General features: G+C 38.8%; 1 protein-coding gene across 3 annotated transcripts in view; it reads left to right on the top strand.

Moving 5' to 3' along the window:
- Window positions 1-17,332, top strand: part of Pds5a (PDS5 cohesin associated factor A) — a 101,140-nt gene extending 83,808 nt beyond the window's left edge. The window contains exons 27-34 of one of the 3 annotated variants that reach the window (XM_085691854.2): window positions 2,148-2,280; window positions 3,053-3,172; window positions 5,251-5,313; window positions 5,922-6,067; window positions 7,000-7,108; window positions 11,014-11,366; window positions 13,464-13,594; window positions 14,884-17,332. In XM_085691854.2, coding sequence (XP_085547980.1) covers window positions 2,148-2,280; window positions 3,053-3,172; window positions 5,251-5,313; window positions 5,922-6,067; window positions 7,000-7,108; window positions 11,014-11,366; window positions 13,464-13,563 — 1,024 coding nt within the window. In that variant the 3' untranslated portion in view covers window positions 13,564-13,594; window positions 14,884-17,332. Of the gene's footprint in view, window positions 1-2,147; window positions 2,281-3,052; window positions 3,173-5,250; window positions 5,314-5,921; window positions 6,068-6,999; window positions 7,109-11,013; window positions 11,371-13,463; window positions 13,595-14,883 lie in introns of those variants that run through there. The other 2 variants (XM_085691855.2, XM_085691856.2) reach the window with 2 other exon arrangements.
- Window positions 17,333-17,882: the final 550 nt, after the last annotated feature.

A 17,882-nucleotide genomic window follows, 5' to 3' on the forward strand; every position in this document is an offset into this window, starting at 1 on the left:
CACAGTACATGGGCTATGTGTGCTGTGGAAGATGAATAACATTTGCAGTCCCATGTTTTTTCAGGATACATATGTGTGTGTTTGCTGAGTGCGGAGGCTCACATCTGTAATCCTAATACTCAGGAGTCGGAAGCAGGAGGGTTAAGAGTTTAAAGCTAGCCCAGGCAAGGCTAAAAGCAAAAAATATGTATGTTTTACATGGCCCTTAAGTTTTCAACATATTCTAACTTCACAAAAAATGACGTCAGGAAGTAGAAGACAAGATCACCTGAGTAAATTGGGAGCATAGGAACCATGGGAGAGAGTAGGAGGGGAGGGGACAGAAAAGGAAGAAAGGGGAGCAGGAGAAATATATAGCTCAATAAAAACAATTTTAAAAAAATATCCCCTCCTCAAAAAAAAAAAAAAAAAAAAAAGGATATGTCCGTATTTCTTAAGTTGTTTTGTATCATAGAGCATCTTAGCATTTTCTGTATGAAGGTTGGTACAGTTATATATGTTTTAGACATTTGTATTTACTGTCTTTGGAGGCAGGTTTTTTTGTGAAACCCTGGCCATTCTGGACCAGGCTCTTCTTGAACTTGAGATTTGCCTGCCTCTGCCTCCTGAGTAATAAAGGTGTGTGCTACCACCTCCTGGCTACATTTAAAATCTTTTTTTTTCTATTAATACTTTTAAAAACAATGACTCTTATACTCTTAAGGCAGTAATTCTAATGCTGTAGGTCTCTGTAAAAGGATCAAGAATCTTGCAAGTTGGGGCTAGAGGGAGGGTTTAGCAGTTGAGAGCACTGGCTATTCTGATCAGGATTCATTACCCAGCACCCACACAGCAACCTAGAACTGTCTGTAACTCTACTTCCATGAGACCTAACACCCTCACAATGCACAGTGCACATAAAATGAAAATAAATTTTATATATATAAAGTATCTTCCAAATGAATAGGATGTTAGAGTTCTGAACCCAGAGAATTTGTGAAGTGTCCACATAAACAAACTGAGTGTCTCAACCTTAAAAAATGCTTGAGTCCAGTGTAGTCACCTTGGTGCAGTATAACTAGTTGTTCTGATAATGCTGCATGTATATATAGTTGCTCAGATGAAACTTTTTATACTTATGTTACATGTTTTCATTAAAAGTATAAGAATCCTGATTCCATCTTTTTATATAGGTAAACTGATGGCATTTGATCCCTCCCTTTAAAAAAAAAAGTTCCTAGATAGGGGTAATTCTGTATTTGTTGCATTTTCTGTTTTAGTGTTTTGATTGCCTAGAATTCCAACAGTCAACTAGATATGACTCTGCCAGAGTTAGCAAATACAGATACCTTAACTACTTCATGAAAAGTGTTTTTTTGGTTGGTTGGTTGGTTGGTTGGTTTGGTTTTTTGTTTTGCTGTTTTTTGGTTGGTTGGTTGGTTGGTTGGTTTGGTTTGGTTTTTACTTTTTGAGGCAGGGTTTCTCTGTAACAGCCCTAGCTGTCCTTGAACTCACTTTGTAGACCAGGAGGCTGGCGTCAAACTCCCTGAAATTTACCTGCCTCTGTCCCTCGAATGCTGGGATTAAAGGTGTGCACAACCACTGCCTGGCCCTCTTGTAAACTGTTAAGCTGAGCTCATATAACACTTAGTATAGGCAAAAATGTCCGTGTAATAGAAAATTGAATAAGGTCTTTTGTAGCATGGTGTAGGCTCAAACCAGCTGTATAGTGAGAAGACCTTGAGCCTCCACCTCTCAGGTGTGTACGACCACACCTAGTTTGTGTATTGCCAGAGATAAAAGTCATGACTACATCCCCATCCCCTCACATAAAATGTTATCAAATTAATTCTACATTTTCAGTGGAATACAGCAGGTACTCTAATCTGTAAATCGTTTTGGGAACTTGGCGGGAAAAAAAGCTCTATCCACATATTTGTCAATTCCCCAAGTGATGCTTGTGTTTTGTATGATTTGGGGTTCACTTGTCCTTGGAAACCATTCATATCCCATCATCACAGGTTTTGTGTTAATGAGTGTGCTGTGGCAAGAGGAGAGAGTGGAAGTGATTTTCCTAGGCTCCGCTATAAACAACCATGCTTCTCAGTAAGATTGACTAATCCATTAAGCAAAAAGCCATTTGTTCTGTTTAATGTGTTTCCACTTAGGTGCCTGTGGTTTATGCTTGAAGTCTTGATGACAAAGAATGAGAACAATAGTCATGCCTTTATGAAGAAGATGGCAGAGAACATTAAGCTGACCAGAGATGCCCAGTCTCCAGATGAGTCCAAGACGAATGAGGTAAGACAAATGTCGGGAGTGGATATCAAAGGAAAATACACTAACCAACTTGCCCGATAGTTTAGATTTTTATTTTCTCCAGAAAGGGTTTCTCTATGGCTTAGGCTGTCCTGAAACTTGCTCTATAGACCAGGTTGGCCTTGAACTCACAGAGATTTGCCTGCCTTTGCTGGAATTAAAGGCAAGCATCACCACCACCAGGGTTGGTTTTTTTTTTTTTTTTTTTGATATTTTTAATGTATATGAGTAGGTTGCATGCATGAATGTGTACCAAGTGTGTGCCTAGTGCCTATGGAAATCAGAAGAGGGACCAGGTCCCCTGGAACCAGAGTCATGGATGATTATGAGTTACCGTCTAAGTTGTGATAACCAAGTCCATGTCTACAGTAGCAACGAGTAGTATTAACTCCTGAGCCTTCTCTCCAGCCCTGGTTTTGAGTTTCTTTTTAATGCTTATACTCACAAAGTTTGTTTTTTTGGAAACATTGTACAAAAAAAAAAAAACAAAATCGATAACCCCGAGGAGGGTACAAACTGTTAAAATATACAGCAGTCTTGTGTTAGTAACTTCTTTCTAATGAGAGAAGGTGGATATGATTTTGGTTGCCTTTACTGGGATTCTGAAGAATGCTGAGCAGAAACAGGAACTGTTCAAGGAGCGAGGGGTCACATGTCTTTCAACTTGAATTTATATATCTGATGGAATTGGTACTTGTGATTATTATGTAATCGTGGAAGTTATGTAATTGTCTTTATTTTTTTTATTCTCTAGAAACTTTATACAGTTTGTGATGTGGCTCTGTGTGTTATAAATAGTAAAAGTGCTTTGTGCAATGCAGACTCGCCAAAGGATCCAGTCCTCCCAATGAAGTTCTTTACACAACCTGAAAAGGTAATTTTCTTCATTTTATTTTTCAATCACACTAAAGATAATTGAATTTTTATCATCAACACCAGTGATGAATATTATATAGTTATTTTTAAGGGCAGATTGCAAAAAAAAGCCTCTAAATTTATTGAGAAATGGAAGCTTGTTATTCTTCTCTAGGCAGTAGAGTCCAAATGGAGCTTTTTGCTACTGCTCAGTCCTGCATTCTGGGTATGACAAGAAGCTTTCAGGTTTTAACATTATTTTATCCTATTTTATTAAGATAGCTACTTGTGTGTTTCTTTTGTTGTGTATATTTGTGTTTTGAGCTTTACACTCAGGACTACAAAGTGCTAGGCATAAAGCGCTGCAGTGAGCTTCATTCTCAATTGTACAGAAGGGACAGTGTTGGCAGGCAAGATGTGCACTGTTGGATTGGGAGCACTTGAAAGGCCGAGGCGGGAACATCATTAACTCAAGGCCAGAGGAATTGTGGGTGGATAGATGGATGGATGGACACATAGAAGGCCAGGGGAAGGATGGATGCATAGATTGATAAGATATAAGATGTTTGAATATTTGCTTAACATGTTAAAGGCATGCTGCCATGCGCCTTGAATCTCAGCAAAGCAAGTTCCAGGACAGCCAAAGCAAAGAAAGAGAGACCTCATAGGTACATTTAAGCCCCTCATTCTGTTCTATCACAGCTGCTTGAAGGTACATTTCTTAAAAGAAAAATGTGTACAGTACTATATAAGGCCATTTTTGTCCATATGTACAATGTTCTTTAAATGTGTTTTTAAATGAAATTAGTAAGACATTCCTCTGCAGCCCTATGGGCCACCTCTGGCCCCGGTCGTCCGTGTCCCCCCCCACCCCCCCAAATTATGTCTTGCTATAACACCCAAACTGATCTTGAGTTTGTACTCCAAAGGGCAAATGATCATCCGGCTTCTGCCTCCCAGGTGCTTTACTAACACTATTGTACTTTATTTTTAACTTCCAGCATATGTAATAGGGAAAGTCATCAAATGATAAACTTTGAGTTGGTCATAGTAGTTAGTACATAGCTTTAATCCCAGTATTAGGATTCAGGTTGGACCTCTTGTGAATACAAACCAGCCTAATCTACATACTGAGTTTCCAGGGTCACCAGAGTTCTTCCCTCTCCAATCCCTCACCCCTCAAAATATAGCTTAGATACAGATAGACATAATTCAGTAAAACATCAGTGTTTGCAGTTGATTTAACTTTTCTATTGACTAATTGGTTGGTATCAGTACTGTTAGGGAATGTTATGTTTACTTATTTGTTTTGTAGTGTGTTTGTCTTTGTGATTTGAACATAGGTCTTACAGTTCTAATAATTCCTGCTTTTTGACCTGTTTCAGGCTGGCTCTAAACTTGAGATCCTCTTGCCTTGACCTCCTAGTAACTGGGAATATAAGCATACATCACTGTACCCAGCATAAATACTGTTAAGATTAGAGGTTAAAGATAACCTAGGATAAGCTAGCATGGCAGCAGGAGCATCGGGAACCCAACAGCTGGGCTACAGGAAACTGTTTTTAAAATCACGGTGCTAACAAATACATATTGTCTACTTTTATCAGCTGAAAAGTAGATTTTATACTATACTAAGAGGTAGTGATAATACTTTGAACAATATGAAAAACTAGAAGTACAGTTTGTTTAAAATGGTGAACGTGATTTTCACAGGTACTGCATACACATGGTACACTTACACAAATGTAGGAAAAACACTTATACACATAAAAATAAAAATGATCTTGCTGGCTGTGGTGGTGCACGTCTTTATTCCCACCACTGTGGAGGAAGAAACAGAAGGATCTCAGTGAGTTTGAGGCCAACCTGATCTACATAGTGCGTTCCAGGACAGCCAGGAATGTTTAAAGAAACCCTGTCTCAAAACAAAGAAACAGAAGTTTGAAATGTTCAGAGGTTGAGGATGTTATTCTGTGGGAAAGTTTCCTGGGTTCACTACATGGGAGAAAATGCCCCTCTGCACGGATCCAGGGACAGCTGCACTGTTTAGATGATAAAAGTGTTCCATTTTGTTGTTTTGTTCTTTTTTCAAAATAGGACTTCTGCAATGACAAAAGCTATATTTCAGAAGAGACAAGAGTGCTTCTGTTAACAGGAAAGGTACTAACACATCTCCTCCTGGGAGCTTTGTTCAGTATGTTTCTTGTGCCTTTTTGCCCCCAGATTATTAGAGATGGGTTTGTATAGCATATGTGTTCTCAGATATTTTTCTGCAGTAAGCCACTATTCAAAATCATTGCTGTATGCTCTTAGCTCTTGTGAAAAGCTTAAAACTATTTAAAATTCATAGTGAAGAATTTCATAAATAAAAATAAGTAGTTAAGAAAAATAAATAATTTGAAACACTGATACAGTAGATAGATAATAGTTCATGAAAGCAAGGTGGTGTAAGATTACATATTCAGTTGTCTATTTCTAAGGTAAATGCATCATTTATTTCCATGTGTTTAAGAGGCATGCATTTTGTTTTAATTAAGGAATAAGAGATAGCAAATATTACCTCATTATTAAGTGAAGATAATCCATATGTTTTTGCTTATTTTAAGAGAGCCAAACATTTTCTTTATAATAATTTTCCAAGAGAACAACCACCCCTGGTTTAAACATTAAAACATTTATCTTAAGCTGTTTCTAAATTTTTATGTATTCCTTTCTCTAAAGTATAAAATAACATATGTGGTTTTTGTTGTGTTGTTTTGCTTTTCCAGCCAAAGCCTACTGGAGTGCTAGGTACAGTAAACAAGCCTTTATCAGCAACAGGAAGAAAGCCTTATGTTAGGAGCGCCGGCACAGAGACTGGAAGCAATATTAATGCCAACTCAGAGCTGAGTCCTTCAGCCGGAAGTCGTTCAAGGCAATTTATTTTTCTCTGTTTTGTTCTCTTACTTACTGCTTGGCTTACGTTTTAAATTATATCCAAGGCATTAGACCATAGGATGAGCTTCTGTGGAATATAAAATAATATTCATGTGTTTTAGGATTTTTTTTAATGTTGAGACTCAACAGTGTACTGTATCTTTTCTGAAACAGGGTCTCACTGTGTAACTCTGTCTATCCTGGAACTTGATGTGTAGCCTAGGCTGGACTCTCACCTGCCTCTGTCTCTGTTTCTCTGGTGCTGGAATTGGAGTTATGTGCCACCACACCTGGCTTACAAGCAAAGCCTTCTTTTACACTATAGGTATACTACAAACTTGTGGCAAGCCTCTTACCTTAGCCTCTGTACTAGAATTACAAACTTAAGTACTAAGGCTTTTAAGGTTTTACTCTTATCTGAAATTTAAGACTAAAATAGTGTTTAAATCACATCACAGCACATTCAAAAATATAAATTCTAGAAGACCTATGGTTTAAACCAATGGGGACTCAACCCCTCCCTGGCAGGTGGATTCATAGTAATACAATCAATCTATTAATAAGTAAAATTATTTTAATTCTGCTTTGAGATAATGCTTAGAATGATTTCTTTTGGGGGGAATTTTTCCCCCCTGCGGAGACAGGATTTCTCCATGTAACAGTCCTGACTGTCCTAGAACTCGCTTTGTACACCATGGTTTCTGGCCTCGAACTCACTCAGATCCACCTGCCTCTGCCTCTCGAGTGCTGGAATTAAAGGTGTGAGCCAACACTGCCTTGCTTAGACCAATTTCTTGACAATTTTTTTTTGTTGATTGATTATAGGCAGTGATTTATGTCTTTTGCTATGAATGTTAAATAAAAGTGGTGTAATAAAGTAAATGAAAGACCTTTGTTAGTTTTTTGTTTGTTTGCCTGTTTTTCTACTAGGGAACAGAGTTCAGAGGCATCAGAAACTGGAGTTAGTGAGAATGAAGAGAATCCTGTGAGAATCATTTCTGTCACGCCTGTAAAGAATATTGATACTGTAAAGAATAAGGTAAACGTTTCTTCATTTTTTGTAGTACAAGTTAGGACTGGAGAGATGACTTAGCAATTAAATACTAATGATGTTTCAGAAGACCCAAATTCAGTAATCCTGTGTGACAACTCACAACTGTCTGTAACTCCACCTACAGAGGATCTGACACCTTCTGGCCTCCCTAGGCACCAGGCATACATATGATACACAGGTGTACATGTGAGCAAGATAATCATATGTGTAAGATAAAATTTAGAGTATGTAAACAAATAAGTAGAGTTCCCTATAGAGATTTTTACTACAATTTCAAGGTTGTGGTAAGAAACTTATAGATAGCAAGTTAGTGCAATACCACAGTTTATATAAATAATGTTTATTTGAATTTCATACTCAACTGCACTTTTGCTCTCCTAAAATGATCTTTTCTATACCCATCCTCTTCATTTTGTAGATGATTATTTATAGTAACACACTTTTCCACACTGCTACTCCAAACACTTTAAAAGAACAAATTTGAGAATTGGGCGGGGTGGGGTCTGATGAGGAGATGGATTCCCTGGGGCAGGAGTTGCAGTTGGTTGTGAGCTGTCTTGAGGGTGCTAGGAGAATAAGTCAGATCTGATTTTAATTCTGGCTCTGCCACTCACTGGCTTGCATGTTGGTTGAGTTTGCTTTACTTCTGTAACCTTCCATTCACTTGTATAATGAAATTAGTTGCTTAGTAGGAATGGCTTGAAACAGAGCATGATAATAAACCACACAGGAGCTCCTTCACTACCAAAATTCTTGAAATGAAACCACTAGATCTGCTTATTATGGGATCCGTGTACAGAATTAAGTAAACTGGGCATAAAGAAACTCATAAGGTGCCTTTCTGCTATAGACACTGAGTCATCTATGCTTACAGTAATCAGATGCATTCGTGGGGCCTTGTAACTTCACTCACCTCTCCTCAAAGTGAACTCTTTACATACTGGGCTCCTCCCTCCTTCTATATGTGTGTCTGTGTCTCTGTGTGTTATACTAGATAGCAAATGTAAACCTTGGGTGCCTGCTGAGCTGTAACCCTAGGCAAATTGAACATGTAAATTTTTATTTTTAAATGGTCGTAATTTTGCTCTGAGTGATTTGAAATGGTAAACTAAACCTTTACTTCTTTTTACATTTTCAAAGAATTATCTTAAGGGTAACTTAACGTGACATGGTTGTACTTTCAAAAATATTTCTCTTAGGTCCCCTCCGGTCTGTCCTTCATGCCTCCAGCCTCTTGCTACCTTTCTCTAGTATAGGCACTATAAATATATAAGGGAATTTTAAAAATGTTTTTATTATTAATTTATGTGTACATGTCTGTATATGTACGTGTATCTGAGGATAGGGTCATCCCCCCGGAGCTGGAGTTACAAGCAACCTGATGTGAGTGCTGGGAATTGAACTCAGATCCTCTGCAAGAACAATACATGTTCTTAACAACTGAGCCATCTCTCCAGACCTGGAATATTTTTTGGTGACAATTTCTCATTAAAATTGATATATAAATCAATGTACTAGTCTGCATGAAGACAGTGCGTGCACGTGTGTGTGCATTATTGTTATTTGTTTGTTTTGGTGAAGTGTTGTTTTTAGACCATGTCTTAATCTATAGTCCAAACTGCCCTGGTACTCACTATTTAAACTCCTGAGTTCCTGGCCATCCTCCTGCCTCCACCTCCCTAGGACTAGGATTGTATGTGCCCTTATCCCCAACGTGGATGAAATTTACAGATCAGTGTATTCGCTCTTGTTATTTGTGTGGTAAATTGTAACATAAAGGATGAGAACTGGGTGTATTCAAAGAACCAAGATTGCTTGGATTCAGGTGAGGGACAATATCAGAACTGCCTCCCTCCACATTTAGCTTTTTACTTGCTTTCCTTTCATATGTATATGTATTCTCATAGTGAGTGTGACCTTATGGGTAGTTTGCTTTGTAGTACAGGCTGACTTCAAGTTGAAATCTTCCTACCTTAGCCTCCCAAGATTTCGGTCTTAGCCCAGTGATAGAGGACTTGACTATATAAGGCCCTGAGTCATTCCAGTTAATACAGACATTGGCTGTGTGATTGGCACACCTTGTTTTTCCCCAAAATCTCCATGTCTCTTCAAAAGGACTTGAGCATATCCCTATTGTGTGTGTTATGTGTTGGGTTGCAGTCCATGAGAACTGTTATTGGCAAGCACTGTGATCAGACATCCTCTCAAGGGAAGACTTAAAGTTACACTAAAGCATTGGGTGTGACACTGACTTCTGGATTTACTTTGTGATATTCCCCCTGCTGTTCCCACTCATTCTAGAAATACTTTTTCTGAGAAAATTGAAAACTGTTGAAAAGCTGTTTTTTGCATAATGACCATTTTCTTTTCTTTGTTTTGGTTGGTGGTTGGTTTTTGCTTTTTGTCTCAGTATATAATCCAGACTTATCTGGTGTTTGTTATGTGACCCGTGCTGGCCTCAAACTTGTAGCCATTCCCTGCCCCAACTTCCCGTATTCTGGGATTATAGTGTGTGTCGAGCCTAGCTTTTCTTTTCTTTTCTTTTCATTAATTGGAATTATATAGTTAAACTTAACTTGTTCCTAAATGTCATCTGTGTGTAGGTCAGTTTTATTCTGCCTGTCATTGCTTCTCCCAAAGCCCATTACACCGGTTTGGATGAAATGGGTTTTATTACTTTAACATTTTATGCGAGGTAATATTGAATTTTAAAACAATTTAGGAGAAGGTGATTAATGATTGAATTCACATTTAAAAAAACAGCGAATGGATTCAAGTTAGAACAAAACAGATTATTTGAGAGGCAACAGAATAAAGCCTTGTTGATTTATGAAAATATCCCTTCCATGAAAAGTGATACATTTGGAGAATGTCCTTAGTAAAAAAGGAACTAACATGAAGGGAAAGCAAGTAGACTTTCTTTACAGCTTACTATTTTGTGTGCATGTGTGTCAGGTGTGTGCAACTCCCCAAGGAAGACAAAAGTGGGTGTGGGGTTTCATGGAGCTGTCTCAGTCAAATTAGCCCTGACCATTGGATACTCCCTCATCTACTTGACTTGGGCAGCAGCTCATCGTTGCAGTGAGTTCAAGAGCTCAGCACTTCCCCTCATCTTTCGTCCATATAGTCCTTGTGATGAGCACTGAACCTTGGTGTAATGGGGCGAGACTGAGAGTGTGTCCCTTTTGATATCAACGGGTACTCATTTAGCATCTTATATATCCCCACACAACTAAGGTAGGCTCCAGGCAAACTCCTTATCCTCTGGGAGCTTACTTTTGTAATGGAATGAAGCAATTCATGAGAAACCCTGGCATCACAGCTGTAAAATGGTTTCAGAGGGACTGTTAATACGACCCCAGGTCCTACAGGGTAGGGAGAACTGACTCCTGTGAGTGGTTCTCCGACCTCCATTCATGTGCTGTGGAATGCAAGTATGCACACTCAAAATAGATAATAAAATGTAATAGTGGGTTCAAATTCTTTTGGGGAGCTGGAAAGATGAGTCAGTGATAAAGAGTCTTTGGTGCATGACTAAGACTTGAACTTGGCTTGCAGTACCCATGTAATGATCCTGGTGTGGTTTCATATGGACCTGTGACCCCACCACCACCCCCCACTCAAGTGAGCCAGGAAGGACAGTATAATTCCGGAATTTGCCATCTACCAACCAAGCCAAACATCACAAAACTCCACATTTAGGGAGCAACCTGGAATAAGGCTAAACATTGAAGAGGAAGACACACAGTGTACTTCACACACACATGAATTGGATCCACACGCACACAAAATTAAAAACTGAGTTTGTTTTTTAAAATTTATAATCTTTTCTAATATGCGCAGGTATTTAAGGAATTGGTGTTTACAAATTTGTTTTTGTGCTCTTTTAGGAAATTAATTCTGATCAGCCTACCCAAGGCAACATCAGCAGTGACCGAGGAAAGAAGAGGATTGTAGCAGCAGCTGGTGCTGAGAATATCCAACAAAAACCAGATGAGATAGTAGATGAGTCAGGACCTCCTGCGCCTTCCAAGCCTAGAAGAGGACGTCGCCCCAAATCTGAATCTCAGGGCAATGCAACCAAAAATGATGATCTAAATAAACCCACTAGCAAGGGAAGGAAGAGAGCTGCAGGCAGCCAGGAGAGCCCTGGGGGTCTGGAAGCAGGTAATGCCAAAGCGCCCAAGCTACAAGATGGAGCCAAAAAGGCAACACCAGCAGAGAGACAAATTGACTTACAAAGGTAATGTACCTCACTCATCCTCACCATGTCAAGGACCATGGAAAGTGTTGACAAAGTATTCAGAGTGGGAAAGGACATGCTTACCCACGTTGGGGAAATAGGACACATTTTCATTAATTGTATTGGTACAGAAAATATATAAAAATTGAGAATGATGATGCCCCTCTGTAATCCCAGCCCTGTGAGGCAGAAAGAGGAGCTAATGAGTTCACCACCAACCTGGGCTATGAAGCACGGTCTTGTCTCAAAAGAGGAAAAGATCAAAAGTTAAAGTAGTTTTTTAATTTACTACTTTGAAGAGAATAACATTCTGAACATAATGGATGAGCCTTGAGGGCATTATGCTAAATTAAATAAACTAGTTTCTAAAGGACATGATGATTCAGGGGTGTTTTTTGCTTGTTTGCAGTCCTGCTACCTTAACCTCTTGAATGCCAGGGTTGCAGGTGTGAACCTCTGTTTCTGCAGCTGGAGATTGGCAGCCCCTGTGAGGTTTCTGCAGTAGTGGCTCTTGCAGACAGGAGACAGACCTTATGTTGATGAAGTTTCAGTGGAGGGCTCTGGGAACGCCCTAAAATTGGGTGGTTAGGGCTACTGTACTATAATGTGAATATTCAAAACTCTGCTGTGTTCTGAAAATAGTTTGCTACATAGAAATCTAAGGTGACTTTATTCTCTGAAATGCTGGGGAGTGGAATCATTTTAGATTTTGAATTTTATGGCATTTGCATGTATATAATAATACCTAAGAGATAGAAACCAATTCTAACACAAAATTCGCAGTTTTTCTTATTTTGTGTGTGTGTGTTTGGTTTCTCAAGACAGCCTTGGCTGTCCTGGAACTCACTTTGTAGACCAGGCTGGCCTCAACTTCACCTTCCACTGCCTCCCGCGTGTTGGGTTTAAACATGTGCGCCACCACTGCCGGACCTTTTTTTGTTTTGTTTTGAGACACAGTCTCACTGTAGACCAAGCAAATTCAGCTGGCCTGGAGCTGAATTTGTAGATCATTGTTTAACTCTAGGCCATCTTCCTGCTTTTAGGCCTCTCATGTGCTGGAATTGTAGACATGAGTTACTGGGCCTTACTTATATGTTTATACACAAATCCTAAAAAATTTGAGCTGAGAATGTATCTCAGTTGATAAAGTGTTTGCATGTCACAGATGATTCATTCCCAGTACCATCAAAACTTGGGTGTGGTGGCATAAGAGTTTAAAGTCACACTTGCCTGGTTTGAGACCAGTCTGGGCTACATGAATAAGACTAATGAATAAATAAATAAAAAGGTAGCTTCATGGAATATTTTTAGTGCGTATATATTCTTGACGATATTCTATCACTTGATCATGTGTGTAATTTATCATCAGTATTTCGTAGCATTTCATATTCTTGGTTTTCACATTTGGGTTGTTTAAACCCTTAGAGTAACTAATGCTAATCCAGTAATCCTTGGTGCTGAGCTGAAGGTGTGCGCTGGTGCATTGAAGCTCAGCAGCTTTCCAGAGTTTGAGGGCCGATAGAGCCTTCCATCCCTTTGCTTATGTGAATGATGAAGGGATGATTGAACAGCAAGCACAGTGCTGAAATCCTAAAATACTGTGCTTTCAAGATTAAATTGTCTTGGTCCTGCTGTTGTTTATACTTGTTATTATAAATGATTTGAGGAAGTTTATTTGCATGTTGTCCATTTGCAGTTCATTTGTGTGATCCTTCTTGTGAAGATGAGTATGGCACCATAGTTTTAATAACTGTTAGGTAAATATCAAGAATTTAACATAATCACATTTTAAACTAGACGAACTTCCTTCAAAGCACATGCAGAGAAAAGCCCCCACTTTAAGTTTTAGTGAAAAGAAATAAGTGAAAGATCAATAGTTTTGGAAATTGGAAAACTTAGAGTAGTTGGAACACTCAATAAGAAGAAACGAACCATGGTGAAATTTTGTTAGATTTTCTATTTAGTTCAGTCTGATAAAACCAAAAATAAAGGTGGTGACACACACCTTTAATCCTGTACCTCAGATGTAGAGCATGGTGGAAGCCTATGAGTTGAAGGCCAGCTACTGCTCAAACTTTTTATTTTAAAAAAATTTAGAAACAACGGACTGGCAAAGATAACTCAACCTGTAAAAGCACTCGCCACCAAGTCAGACTCCAGGTCCCACAGAGTGGAAGCAGAACTGACTGGAACATGAGGACCTGGCCCTGACACATCCCACAGCAAATGTAATAGACTTTTTTTTTTTTAATGTGTATGGTTTTACCTGCATGTATGTCTGTGAGGGCATTATATACTCTGGAATTGGAGTTACATACTCCAATTGATGCCACTTGTGAATTGCCATGTGGGTGCTGGGAATTGAACCTGGGTCCTCTGGAAGAGCAGTCAGTGTTCTTATCTGCTGAGCCATCTCTCCAGGCTCTATAATTTAAAGATAACAAAATAAAAGACCAGCACAAACAAAAAATACTAGTAAATATTACTGATTCTTAATGTTCTGCTTATACTGGAGGCAGATTCTTCCATGACAAAGAAGCTATTAGTAAACACCAGTGGTTGATCCCCAGCATCACATTAGTTAGGCGTGGTCACACATACAGTGGTTCTCCGGATGGAGGCAGAGCATCAGAAGGTGAAAGTCATCTTGGCTACGAATAGATTTTGAGGCCATCCTGGTCTATGTGAGAACCTGTCACAAATAGGCAAGACGGTGGGCAAGCAGTCTTCAAAGTTACAACATATGGGAGATTTGAACTGTTAGAGAGGTATGACAGTGGATGATGGTTTTCTTTAGGTCCATGTCTGCCGTGCATACTAAGTGTGGCGTCTTGGGAGTTTAAGGATCTTGGAATTCTGGTCTTTCTTGAGCAGAACGATTTACTGGTTTGCTTTGCAGTGAGAAGATGACATAACTCCTGTTGTACAACTGTTCGTAGGTCTCCAGGGTTGTAGATGTCACCCCAGGCCAAGCCTCAACCTCCTGCATCTGCAGATTATAGGCCTGTGGCACCATGCCAGGCTTGTGTATTAAGTTTGCTATACATATACTTTCAGTAAAAAGTAAATTTCCTTTTAATCTTTGGTTTGGTTGGTTGGTTTGGTTTTTCTAGGTTTGTTACCGTTTAGTGTTCTAAATTATTTTTGTTCGTACAGCTCAAAAATCAAGACTTGCTTCGCTGTTTATAAACTTACTGTCCAATTTCTAGTTATAGTTTTTCTCCTATAATTTCATTTTTAAAAGGATTAATTAGAAACCTGCAGTTCTTCAAGATGACTGGCTTAGCATTTGTAAACAGATAAGCGCTGACCACAGCCCTTGGCAGCAGCGCAGAGACTTGTGTGCTGGCATTGTGTTTTTCTTTAGCTCAGGGTTGTTCCCTAAAGCCAGTCAAATTCCAGGTCTGAAAAGTAAGTTTTAGTTCACAACTTTAGACTGAAAGTATGAAACACAGTAGATGGTTCTTTTGGGCTCGTCCTTCCCTGTGTTCTAACTTTGTGTTCTTCTGTTCCTAAGGTAAAAAGAGAACTTATACAGGGAGAAAATGAAGGCCAAACAGAAGCAGATTCCAGGTTCTGTAAAAACTTGGATTCAAATGTCCCCAAACAGAAAATGAAGCTCACTTCAAATACACACTCTCTGCCTTGAAAACTGAAAGAAGCTCGCCTTCCTTTCCACAGCCACGGCCCTCTGGCGGGAATGCACAGCAGAGACTAGAGAGAGGCTGAGAGCGTCTCTGTTCTCCCCTCCCCAGACTTTTCCTGGGAAAAGTCAATAATTAAGCAAATTGCTTAACTCTTGTTTCCAGTTCCTGTATATCTGGAGCTTAAAGGCATAATAACCATTGTTCCCATGCTGCAGTTCTCACTAGAGTGGAGATGTCCTTACACTGACACCAAGAGCGGCCATCCTCGCCCCAGGAGAGCGGGCGTCCTCTGAACTGAGTGCTTACAGGAGATCAGATGGCATTTTCTTTGTGTTCCTTTTGGAAACTTTTGTATTATTCTTTCTGCCTGTCTACTTTTCTGCAAAAATGAGATGTACAGATTTCTGTTCCCTGCTATGAAAAGTAATACGTGGCAATTTTATAAATGTTGCTTTCTGGTTTTTATCAGAATGAGAAAATAATTAAAATTATTATTGATTTGCAAGTCGTAAACACTTCATATTATGATTTCTCCTGTTTTAGTTTAATATAATTTGCTATAAATGTACATATTGTTTCATAAGGAATATCACTTTTAAATGGTTTTGCTCCTATGATTATGTTGGAATATTTGGGATTTTTAAAGGAGTAAAGACTGTCCTGGATTTGGTTTTATAATTTTTGTCACCAGATTTTTATTATTAATGTAAAAAAGAGTTGTTTTTTTTCCCTTTTGTTTTGTCTTTGTTTTTTTCTTTGTGATAGAAGTAGATGGACGCTGGCAGCTTTGTAAGGAAACAGCTGTAGGACTGCTGGCAGCCGTCAGTTCCCGCTGTTAGGAAATAAGCCTTTATTTTTTTGTCTGATAATTGGGGCTCAGTTTTTAACTTTAATTCACAGACAACTGTTACATCAATATTCTGTTCCTTGGCATTCATTGTTCAGCATAGATAATGTGTGCACCATTTGTGTACACATAATCATATTTCATTTTTGCATAAAATAAATGCTTCTAGATGTCCTGTGGAAGTCTTCAATCTTTTTATCATGCTTTCATCTCTAAAGTCAGAGAAGCAAAGGAAATGATCACAGTCAACTCTCAGTTATCTGTGTAAAAGAGGGGTTGTTCTTCAAGTGAGCAGTTTTGTAGTCATCATAAACATGAGAATAGCAAAAGCATCTGCAAGAGTGGTTGAGGAGAGACTTGAAATGACCTTTTTCTCGCCCTCAGAGTTTTTGCCGGTCTCTACTGTCCCCACTTGGATTGTGCCCAAAGCCCTAGCAGAATGTGCTACTATATTTGCATTATGACTTGGTCTCAATGGGATTTATAAAATCATTGAAGTGTCAAAATTTCTCCAGAATGATATTCATAGATGATATGTCACTTAGGTTCTCATAGATAATTGAGAGTGGACTATAAATTGACTGGGTGAAAGTTGGGTTTTTTCTTTTAAGTGTTTTAGCTATTTTACATGTACATGTTTGGTGTCAGAAGATGGCTAGAGAACAGTGGATACCAATGACAACAACATTTCTTGAAAGGGCATAAAAGCCCTACTCTTCCTGCTGCCTCTCCATAACCTTTTAGAAAGAACAAAACATTGCCTCCAATATGCTGACAGAGTATCTATGCATATGGATCAGTAAGGTCCCTCAATCAATCAGTGCTATATTCTATTTAGAAGAAATCTGAAGTTCAGACAACTTGATTCTTAGGGCCACCGATTAGTCACAAGGTGCAAGAAGGGAAGGTCCCTGGGTGTTAAATATTGTAACAGCACAGCAGAACTGTCCACATTCGTTATGTCTCTCTGGAGTTTTGCAGTGGGGCCATTATTTTCAGGGTCTGCTCCTCATGGGTGTGTAAGCATGAGGACTAGACCTCTGGCTCTAAGGGAGGGGAGAGAAAACTCTTCAAGGATTAATCATGAGGGACTCAATTACTGGAATGTGTCAGGTTTTCTTTGAAAAAGAAAATGTAAAATCTCTTAGGAATTTGGTATTTACATCTCAGAGAAATACAACACAAAAGTGCAGACTTATATTTGAGAATTACTGTTAACCCTTTGTGTCTAGTTTGAAGCTTCTTGTATTTGTCTAAAACTACAAGCCAGACTTTTGTATCCTTTGATAAAAGTGTGTATAATGTAAAGTAGTTTTGCATATCCCTGTGCTGCACATGGGCTGGGTTTTTAGAATTTTTTTAAAGACTTTAAGCAGAACCTTGTAATTTGTGTAAATGACAAGTGTAAAATCCTTCCATAAAATGCTTACAAATATGCACTGTTTCAAATAAAACCAAGAAATGCAGCATTATATAGGAGTGTGGGAACCTGAATATCCATGCGCCCTGTGTCTATGAGACATTGTTGCTCACTTCCCATTCAAGCCTCTGATGGAGCTTATAGTGACTGAAGAAGAAAATGCTGGACAATCAGTTCTGAAGGATCTTTGGAAAATTTTCTGTTCTTTAAGCTAAGAACTTAAGAAGGAATGATCTTTGTTCCCTCCTGTTGTGTGGTAAATGTGTCACAAATAGTGAGCATGATGTGCTGGTTTAATGATGGAGAGTGAGCAGATCACGTAATGGACAGAGTAGGAAATGGACAGAATGGGATAGACCATCAGACTAGCTTTACATTTACCTATATCTGATCCTCCCCATATTTAACCTCTTGATATGATCATAGATTCTAAACTTGATCAAAGAACTAAGGTGAAGGATATTTTCTAGGGGGTGTACTTGTGCTGTACTTTTTCTGACCATTGTTCCCCAAACAATACAGTATCATTTAGCAGTTTAACAAAAATGTTATGGTATTTATTATATCATTAGTAATGTCACATGAAATAGAAGAGAGAGAAG

Source organism: Myodes glareolus, chromosome 8 (genome assembly GCF_982192425.1).
Source record: "Myodes glareolus chromosome 8, mMyoGla1.1, whole genome shotgun sequence".
Taxonomy (NCBI): domain Eukaryota; kingdom Metazoa; phylum Chordata; class Mammalia; order Rodentia; family Cricetidae; genus Myodes; species Myodes glareolus.